The sequence below is a fragment of the Mus caroli genome, chromosome 10 (assembly GCF_900094665.2).
Source record: "Mus caroli chromosome 10, CAROLI_EIJ_v1.1, whole genome shotgun sequence".
Lineage (NCBI taxonomy): Eukaryota > Metazoa > Chordata > Mammalia > Rodentia > Muridae > Mus > Mus caroli.
This window is the reverse complement of record NC_034579.1, coordinates 16,148,301-16,158,823: the sequence shown is the minus strand read 5'-3', so window position 1 is coordinate 16,158,823 and position 10,523 is coordinate 16,148,301. Positions and strand designations below refer to the sequence as shown.

The 10,523-nt window shown below is 43.8% G+C and overlaps 1 protein-coding gene across 1 annotated transcript in view; it reads right to left on the bottom strand.

Moving 5' to 3' along the window:
• Positions 1-10,523, bottom strand: part of Map3k5 (mitogen-activated protein kinase kinase kinase 5) — a 195,453-nt gene that overhangs the window by 32,947 nt on the left and 151,983 nt on the right. Inside the window, exons 16-19 of the mRNA XM_021174435.2 lie at positions 8,849-8,976; positions 8,309-8,445; positions 4,249-4,354; positions 446-603 (exon numbers count right to left, since the gene is read on the bottom strand). Of these exons, the coding sequence (XP_021030094.1) occupies positions 446-603; positions 4,249-4,354; positions 8,309-8,445; positions 8,849-8,976 (529 nt within the window). The remainder of the gene's footprint in view (positions 1-445; positions 604-4,248; positions 4,355-8,308; positions 8,446-8,848; positions 8,977-10,523) is intronic.

The following is a 10,523-nucleotide window of genomic DNA, read 5'->3' as shown; positions in this document are numbered from 1 at the left end:
GTGTATGTGTGAGGTGCTATGGATTGTATGTGTGTGCATGTGTTCGTATGTGTGTGCATGTGCACGTATGTGTATGTGTGAGGTGCTATGGATTGAACCAGGGATGCTAATAAAGGGCTTTACCACTGTGGCAGATCCCCAGCCCCGCAAAATGTTCTTATAGTTTTCTTACGTGGAAAACATCCACACTATTTCCCAGAGTGTAGAGTCCTCTGTCATTTATCCTGGGCTGTAAGAAGTTTAAATGGATTCTCAGTTTAGAAGGAAGAAAACTAAGGTTGAAGCGCAGGTGTGGACTACAGAGTGGGAGAGAGGATCTTCTCGCCTAAGACAGCGTGCGTGTCCCTGAGCGTCTCTGCTAACAAACCCTGATATTCATCCATGCACAAAGCACCCATTAGCTATGTGAATCTTCTAACCCTTTGTGTTTAATATGACATGTGACCTTAAACATGGCTGCCTGTGGCTCTCCTAGTTCATAAAATGGTGGTTTTCCAGTAGCCATTTCGATGATTGTGCAGCCCAGTGACCAAATGTCGGCGGCCTTTCCATAGCCTCGTGGTCCTTTATCGATTATTTCTGGCGCCATATACTGAAGGGTACCTGGGAATAATGCAAACAGAGTTCCACTTTAGAAAGGCAAAGAATGGTGCCTAATGACCACTTCAAATATTCTACATTAAGTACAACAATTAAGAAAATCTCATTCAGGTCCCGATGGCTCATGTTTCTCTGAGATCCTGCTTTCTTTGCAGTTAATAAAAGTAGAAGCGTTAAATTTTCATAACAGATTTTATCACTGAAACAGAACAGTTCATCAACAGCATCTGGTTATGGGTGGTTTAAGGCTGATATGCTTGCCCCTCTAAGGGGTGCCTTAGAGACTTGACCACAGTTGGTCTGTTGTTGTTGTTGTTCAGGACAATAGGAAATACAGTATCTATTTCTGCATCCAGGTCTTCCAGTATATGATGACTCCCTTATGTGTACTTTTGCGGAGAAAATCTAGTTCATTCACTGATCTCATTCAAGCTGTCCAGTCCCCAGTTCCAGAGCCTGGTATCTGACCCATCACTATGGTCGGAGAAAAAAGCCGGGATACAGACGAGTCCCAGTGTCATCAAAGATGGGAGCAGAACGGTGCTTATGAGAAGCTGCAGGATGTAAGCAAGTGAGAGACGGCAACAGCAGTCAGTCAGCAGCCAGTCCGGAGAAAGCGGTCTACCCCATAGGTAGATGCTCTGTTTAAAACAAACAAACAAACAAACAAACAAACAAACAAACCCACCAACAAAAGAAACCCAAGAATCTAAAAAGGGGACTCTGATGTTTTCAAAGAAATGCTCAGATGTCTGAGGGGATCCATGTGCCACACTAAACAGTACATCATGTATTCAGATGTCACATGGTGCCCCCTTTAGTTGTACAACTCTTCAAGTCTCAAGGGGAAAAGTCCCGTGAGGATAGCGCTACGGCTCAGCAGCACCGGGCTTACTGAACCTGCGTGCGAGCCCTAACTCAGACAAAAATAACTAGCATCGGGATTCTGCGAGCTATGATGAAAAATAAATCAAAAGCCTCTGGTGCATGTGATTCTGTATACGCAATTCCTACTGTGGATCTCAGCAGAAGACTAACGTAGCGGGACTCAATCCGTGGGTCACGACGCCTCTCGGAGTCGACCGGCCCTTTCGCAGGGGTCACATGTCAGATTCTGCATATCAGATGTTTACATTATGACGGTAGCAAGATTACGCTTATGAAGTAGTAATGAAGATAATTTTAGGGTTGGGGGGATGTCACCACAACACGCAAAAGTGTCTTAAAGGGTTACCGTTTTAAGAAGGTTAAGAACGACTGTTTAATGGATCAAAGACAGGTCAAGAACCCCGATTAGAGGTAAACCATAAGAGTGGACATGAATAGACTGAGCAGGAGAGAGGAGGGGTGGTAGAGAGGGTGTGGCATGGTGTAGAGGGGAAGTGGAGGGAGGTTCTGGCCTTGAGGAAAGTCTTTGCTCCCAGTGCCTGGTGAGGGAGAAGCAGGGTCTGAAAGGCGCTGGGCTCCAAGGCAGGCCACACCTTGTGGGACATACGGGCTCTGGCTTTGTTTACTCTGCTTGGAAGCCACCGAGGGCTCTGGGAGACATTCTGGCTGCAATATTGAGGATGGACAGGAGGGGCAGGAGTAGAAGCAGAGAGGCCATGTGAGGTGGCTGTGACAGGAGATCTCTGGCACTGGAAGGGTCACAGCCCGTCCCACTTCTGGACCGACATGCTTCCTCGATGGTCAGACTGCAGCGTGAGAAAGGGCGCCAGTGACAGCCAAAGTCTCGAGTGGCCCTCAGTGGAGAGAGACAGAGAAGAACGTGGGTGGGAAAGGTCTGAGGAGAAGGTAATTAATTCCACTTAGCATGTCAAGTCTAGTTCAAACCTCAGATCTATTACTAAATAGTTTTGTGACCTTGGGCAAGTTATTTAAACTCTTTGAACCTTAATGTTCTCACCGTAAACCGGGATGATGATACCTCATGATTAGGGTTCATGGACAAATTTCAGTGTGTATGATGCACTGTGCACCCAAGCAAGGTATGCAGTCAGAGCACTATAAACGATGACTCGCTCTGTCTGCCCCTCACCCAAATCACCAGGAGCTGAAATCAAGCCAGGTCTTCCCACTACATTCACCAGAGCTGACGAGGTATCTTGACCTCTAGCCAGTCAGGACTACAAAGCCCATAGTGTTGAAAGGACCAAGACCTGCCTGCAAGCCATGGCTCTCAGATCAGCATGAAAGAGAGATCTGAGCTCCTTAGTCATACACTGTACACATCACCTTCATGTGTGGCCAGTGGGAGAGTTACAGGCACAGGGCCCCGGTGAGGGCTCCTTCCCTACAATGCCTTGTGGACTAAAGACAAATCTTCAAGATGAAAAGGAGGCATGAGATCAACATCCTGCCCCCAAACATTGCAGAAGTAGGAATTATCATCTCCCAAGTCACTGAGTCTGGGCAACATCTAAACGGCTGCTTGCCAAGCTGAGAGAGAATGAGGAAAGAGGCGCAAACATGGAAGTTGCTCGTAGGTTGGAATTTATTTTAAAATACATCATAAAAATGGGTAATCCTGTGTCTGAAATACATTGTGTGGAGTACAGGAGGTGGTGCAGATAGGAGGATCTGAGAGGCACAAGGGTCTCTCCCTCCTCCTTCCCACCTCCGAGGCCACCAGCACAGATTGCAGAGTAAGGGGGAGAGGAAGATGGACTGAGGTCTGCAGGCCAATGGCAAGAGCAAAGGGAGAGAGGAAACCCTGACCTCCATCACAGACAAACTGCCCTGACCACCAAAGGTGTCTCCCACCTCTTTCCACTAATGTCCCCATTTGCAAAATGAGGGCGCTTCTGTCTACCACAGGGGCTTCAGAAATGGGGACATCTGGCCATTTTGCTTTACACTGAATCAAAGATTAGTCACTGACTCCTTAATTTTTTTTTAGTCAATCTCCAAATCTCTGGCCCTGCCCTCCTCTTCTAATAATAACAGAGCCCAACTCTCCTGGAGAGTTAGTATCAGAACATGGAACAGAGACATTCTGCAGGCTCAGTATCTAATGGGCAGTCATCCATCTGCTGGGCTCTGTTTTCCTCTTGGCTGCGTTCACCTTTTTAAAAACTGCTGTCTCCACCCTCCCAGGACTTTACATCAGAGGCAGCTCAGTCACTGCGTTGCCCAATTTCTCATCTCCACCTCTTCCGAGTGGATGAGTCACTTCCTCTTTTCTGAATTGAAATCTTAGGGTTATTTATATTGTGGAGGAGGGGAATTGATTCCTGGGAGAAAACAGACTAAGAAGGAGGGGAAGCTGGAGCCCAGATAGGAAGTGGTTTGGGTATGAGTAAGAATCAGAGAGGCTGGGCGAGGGTATGTTTGTAAAAAGCAGTCTCGTGAGGGTCAGAGTGGCTGTAAGCCAGTCAAGGGGAAAAAAGAAAAACAGGTCAGGAAACAAAAAGCAAGCACGCTGAGAGTGGGAAGTCGCCTTCAGTGGTTTACACACAGGCTGAGCCACTCAGAACCCAAGAAGACAGAAGGGCAAGTCAGACCCCGTACAGTTTTCCAGTGAGCATCAGGCAATTCCAGCATCAGTGTTTGTGAGAAACCTGACTGAGTTTATCTCTCACCTGACACTGAGGCTCAGCAATTACATTCTTAATTATCCGAGATCTGTATCGTTCGGGAAAAGCGTACCTGTAAAGGTTTCGGTACATGGGTTTATGCCAGCAAGCCTCTTGGATGTCCCGAAGTCAGAGATCTTGAGCACACCACTGTAGGTATTAATCAATACATTGTCACCCTAGGGAAAGAATATTCCAATCAAAATGTTATCTTTTCACTGATGCTGTTTGTGGTTGACTTGAGCCTAATAAAAGTGCCCTGAGACCAAACAATGGCATTCATACTGTGTTCTTCAATAACAGTTTATCTCAGGAGAGAATTCCTTTCAATACAGAGTTCTTGGTATAATTTTCATTTATATGTTATCACTTGTTTATAATCTTCTCCTCAGGCCTCAGGTCAAACCTGGCCCCCGAGGGAAAGCTCACCACAGTTTAAGCTAGCCTGGGTCACCTGTGGACAGCATCTATAGAAATAACCTCCTTCACTTCCCGGGCACTCTTCTCTGTGGTGTTCCTTACTTTCCGTGGATTACCTAGGACATTTACGTTGGTCATAGGGTCGTAAGCAGGTGCATTAGAAACAAACACCTATAGTACACACAGAACACTGCTGCCTGCTTAAAAGACCTTCAAAGTTTGGCCTATGTCTTGGCTAACACGCTTGAAAACATATTTGAGAGAAACGAGTCACACAATCGCTCCCGTTCTTCTAGGTAGCCCATAGTAATCTCTGATCATTACCCTTCTAAGTTCTCGATTCTGGCAGTATTATGTTTACCCTTTATCCCTTTGACCATGTGATCTCTGCCCCTAACACGATCATAGGATGGACACCCTAAATCACATGTGCTGGAGCATGCGCACCTTCCAATATCAATATGGGTATGCATGGAGAGGCTCCACAAGAAAAGTCCTCTCTGTTCAGACTAGTAATAAGTAAAAAAACCCCAAAGTACAAAACCTCTGCTTGCTCTAAATAGTGAAATGTCCTTCTCTTTTAATCTCCTGGTTGCTCTTTTTGGCTTTGTATTCACCAAAAGGTGAACTCATTTTGCTTGTTTACCAAAGAAACATACTTTTAGAAAGCCAGGCTTGGGCTGGAGAGATGGCTCAGTAGTTAAGAGCACTGACTGCTCTTCCAGAGGTCCTGAGTTCAATTCCAAGCTACCACATGGTGGCTCACAACCATCTGTAACGAGATCTGACTCCCTCTTCTGGTGTGTCTGAAGACAGCTATAGTGTACTCATATAAATAAAATAAATCTTAAAAAAAAAAAAAAGAAAAGAAAAGAAAAAGAAAGCAAACCAGGGTCTGTCAAAACGTTATCATTTTTTGTTAGTAGAAAACTCAGGCAGTACCCTGCAAGATACAGGGATAGGAAATAATTTTCCTAAGCAGGACTTCATTTGCCAATAATCAACAAGTGGGACCTTATAAACTAAAAAGCTTATTCACACCTAAGAAACAATCAAATCAGGAGGAAGCCCATAGTTAGGAAGGAATCTTTGCCAGCTATACATCTGATAGAGGATTAATATATAGAATACATAAAGAGCTCAAAAATCAGAGTCAAAGAACACCAAAGGACCAATTCATAAATGGGCTTGGGATTTGAACAGAGTTCTCCAAAGAAGAAATAAAAATGACTAAGAAATAGCTCGAAAAAATTATTCCTTGTCGCTAGTGATTAGGGAAACACAAATTGAAGTAACTTTCAGATTTCATCTTACCCCAGTCAGAATGGCAAAAATCAATAAAACAATCAACAACAAATGTTGCAGGGGTATGGGGAACCCCCGCTTACTGTTGATGGGACTGCAAACTGCTTTGGAGAATCCTCAAAAAGCTAAGTCTACCACATGACACAGCTATATTGCACTTAGGCGTATGCCCAAAGGACTTGACATCTACTCCACCAATCAGCCATGACTGCTACTGCTCTGTTCACAATAGCTGGGAAATGAAACAACCTACACATCTGTCAAATGACACACAGATAATGAAAACATGGACCATATACATCATGGGGTACTACTCAGATGTAAAGAAAAATGAAATCATGAACTTTTCAGGTAGGTGGACAGAACTAGAAAAGATCACGTTGAGTGAGATAACCCAAACCCAGAAAGACAAATGCCCCGTGTTCTTTCTCATTGGTGGTCCCTAGCTCCAAGTCTTCAGATGTGAGAACATAAACTAGACTAACCACAGAAACCAGAAGGTAGAAGGAACCACGGAGCATGGTGGGCATCAATAGGGGGAAATATCTGGGTGCAACTGACTTGTAGAGGGAAAAGCAGGGGCACTTTTTTTTTTTTTTTTTTGCAACAGGGTTTCTCTGTGTACCTCTGGCTGTCCTGGTAATTAGGGAGGTGGAGGGAAATTAATAAAGCAGGAGAGAAGAGGGTAAAATAAAAGTAAGAAAAAGTCATAAGGAATCAGTTATTATCTAACTATCAGAACTACATATAAGACATGTAAGCCTATACATACAAACACATATGCACACATACTATATATATGAAATTTCCCATCTGGGCTGACACTCCCCAGAAGCCATACACTAGCTAACAAAAGCCCAAGCACCAGGCATGAGAAGTAGCCTTTTGAGCTGTGGGTCAGAGCTGTCGAAGAGACTCCCTATACCTGGCTATTGTCACTGCCTTGGATGTTTCCCAGAGGCTGAACGGAAGTCTCTGTTGCTGAACATTCCATATACTTTGGACACAGACATGAGGGATCCAAGCTGGTTCTGATTTTAGAGCTTCCTCCATGAGGCTGAGCCTTCGTTGTAGCAGAAGATGCCATGCAAGCTTCCAAGGAAAGGAAGTACCCAGCTATGATGCCTATGAACCAAAACCAGCACCTCACAGTATCCCTAAGAGCATATTACTGGTAACCAAGAGTTCTTAACTGGACTTAAGGTTCACTCAACAAGAGGGAAATCAAGCTTAGTACTAGAAACCCAGCCAATTTCAAGGGACTATAAAGTCATGAACCTTGGAGGAGATCCACTATCTACCACTCTACTAAACCGCCATGACCCCTAACTCCGTTCTAAAAACATTTATGCTTATGACCACAGGAAAGTATAGTTCTCATTTCTCATCAAAGCAACTTCTCCTTGCAATAGACAGACCAATAAAGCAATCTGTAATTGATCAAAATGCTGAGAAGCGACAGTATGTCACCCTGGACCAACTATACACCTACAACACAGCTCCTTCACCAAAGGCTCGAGAGTCATGGCAGAAGAGAAGACAGAAAGACTGTAAGATCCAGAAAGTAACAGAAAGTTTGCTGTGAGGTTTTCTCTCCTAGAAAGGTCAGAGAGGCTACACCCAGGAAGTCTCATCAACGTGGCTGCTTAAACAAAACCTGGACAAAGATGACACCAACAGACACACTAACATGGAAGTCAAAATCTCATGGGGCATCCACTCTAGACAAAGAACTACAGGCAACTAAGGAATGCTGAGAGCAGGAGAAATAGAATTCTTCCCCAGGGAGGAGCCCCCAGATTGGTTATCCAATCCCAAGAGGTCAGCCCTGAAATCAAGAAACACTTTACAGCCTGAGCAGATTGTATTTACATATTTAGGAATATATATCTCAACAATTAAAGAAATGGAGGCCACGAATTTGAAAGAAAGCAAGGGGGTGTAGAGGAAGGGCTAGAGAGAGAGAAGGGGAAATAGGAGGGAAATGATGTAATTATATTTTAATTTTAAAAAGCTAAGGTTTATTATTTTTGAATATTCAGCTTTTCAAGAGAAGCTGATGTTTTTATTTTAGTACTTTATATAAGGATTAATAGGCTTGGCAGATCCTCAGGAAGAGGCCATGTCCTGTTTAGCATGGGAGTACTAAAGTCCACCCTACAGAGCTCCTAGAAAACCCCACAGAATGGCAGCAAACTCTACTGGCTTCAGTGGGTAAGGAAGCTATACCATACGGAAGACGATGGCATGAACATAACTGTGCACAGGGGACAAGAACTGGCAGCTCTGTTACCGCTCCCATTTCCTTACTCCCCATTCACAATGAACACTTAGAACACAACATGACATTTTCGGATAAAGTAGTACCCAGAAAGAACCGCAGGAGGCTGAGTCACGGGCCACCCTACCTTTATATCCCGGTGGACTATCTGATTGTCGTGAAGGTATTTTAATCCTTCCAGTATCTGCTTCGTATAGAAGCCAATCGTCTGCTCATTGTCCTTTAATGGGCCCCATTTTGAACGAAGGAGAGCAGAGAGGCTTCCTAAGATAAGAGAAACAGTGAGCAAAACTCATTCAAGCTCTTTAAAGCAAATACATAGCGTGACACTAAATGAAGCCAGAATGCACTGGCTCTTCACAGTAGGCCAGACTCTGCCGGTTACCTGGGTTCAAATAGGAACATGTATGAAAATATCCCTATACTGAAGGCAGCCAGTAATAGGATACTCAGTTGCTAGCTTCAATCCATGTCACAGTGACTGAAACTAGACCGGTTTCAAAATGTCTGTACTGCCTGCTGAGTAGCGTCAAGGTCATGTCACCCATCTGACCACTGTCTCAACACAGATAAATCAAGATCTGGACTCTAACAAATTCCATTCAATCTAGCTCTTCTTCAGGCCTTAGAAATTCATACTTCTGAAGGTAAGACAGGCACCTCTTACCTCCTGGGACTTGCTCCATGAAGATTTTGATGAAGCCATTCTCACTGAAGGAGCCCAGATACTGGACAATGTTTTTGTGTTTCAGATGCTTGTGCAGGGCGATTTCTTCATGCAGGGGCTGAGAGTATCTGGAAGACACGCAAATGTCAGTACGCTAAGCATCAGACAGACTTTAGAGTATTAACTTAAGCAACACTAAAAACGCCAGCTAAACTGTGCCCACAAATAAAACCAATGACTGTCCAAGGCCTTTATTTCTCATAAATTCTGTGGCATTACAGCTGCAGCAGGACTGAGGGGAAATGTTGGATATTGTTCAAGCTCCTTGCATAGATCAACTCATTTCTTTTAACTAAACATACTAGTTATGGGACACCATTTTACAGACAAGAGAAGTGATTAATAGAAGAATGACCAAAGATCACAAAGCTAGTGACAGACTTAAGACTTGACCTAGGAGATTAGATACTACTCACACCACTTTTTTAGCATGGCAGCCTGCTCCACTGGCTTCAGCATCATAACTACTACATCAGGGGGCAAATATTCCCAATGTCTTAATCATGTTCAGTCACAACTTCCCAATGGTTCATCAACTCTTTAGTAAGAACTACAAAACTGTTCCTGTTCCAATTTCTTTCTGTCTAGTCATTCAAACCCCTCACCTTCTGAATCCACAGTCTATCACACAATGATTTTTTACCAGATCCTAAACAAACCTCTACATAGAAAGGCCAGCTGTATACCAGAGTTCACAATCATGTGCTTAGTGAATGCAACCATAACAAATTATCAACCTGTTTTATATTTCTGAACTAGCACAGTGTATCTGCTCGTTAAAAGAGGCCTTGTAGAGCCGGGCTTGGTGGCACATGCCTTTAATCCCAGCACTCGGGAAGCAGAGACAGGCAGATTTCTGAGTTCGATGCCAGCCTGGTCTACAAAGTGAGCTCCAGGACAGCCAGGGCTACACAGAGAAACCCTGACTCGAAAAAAAAAAAAAAATTAGTGAGCACTTATGCAGATATTGCATAGATTGTCAAATAATAAAATTTCAACATATCAACTTTTAATGATTAATTGGCTTTCATTGGTGATTCATGACAGGATCTGGTCTAAACAGACAGGAGACAGGACAGGACAGAACGGCTCAGGCTTAATGTCGTTTAAGCAAGAATGAGACAACATGGTGTAAAAAGCAACAGGCTGGCTTCAGGTTATTATTTTTGCATGTATCAAAGCAGGGAGAATGTTCTTATTCCAATGGCATAGACTCAGTGGGCTCCTTTGGATGCTACAGATCTTGATTTATGGAAAGGTCAGACCTTATAAATAAACAGATTAGGTGTAGGTGATATCAAACCTGAACATAAATCATTCCATTTTGGATTGATCTGTTGCAACCTAGAGTGGGCAGTTCAAATCAACATTCTTCTATAAGCATTATTTAATAAGCTAAATATTCTGGAGTATCAGCAACTATAACTAACAATTCAATGCTAGTCCTTCTCTCTCTCTCTCTCTCTCTCTCTCTCTCTCTCACACACACACACACACACACACACACACACACACACACACACACACTCACACACTCACATACACACGCACACATACATCCCCAACATACTTTCTCTCTCTGTCTGTCTCTGTCTCTCTGTCTCTCTCTCTGTGT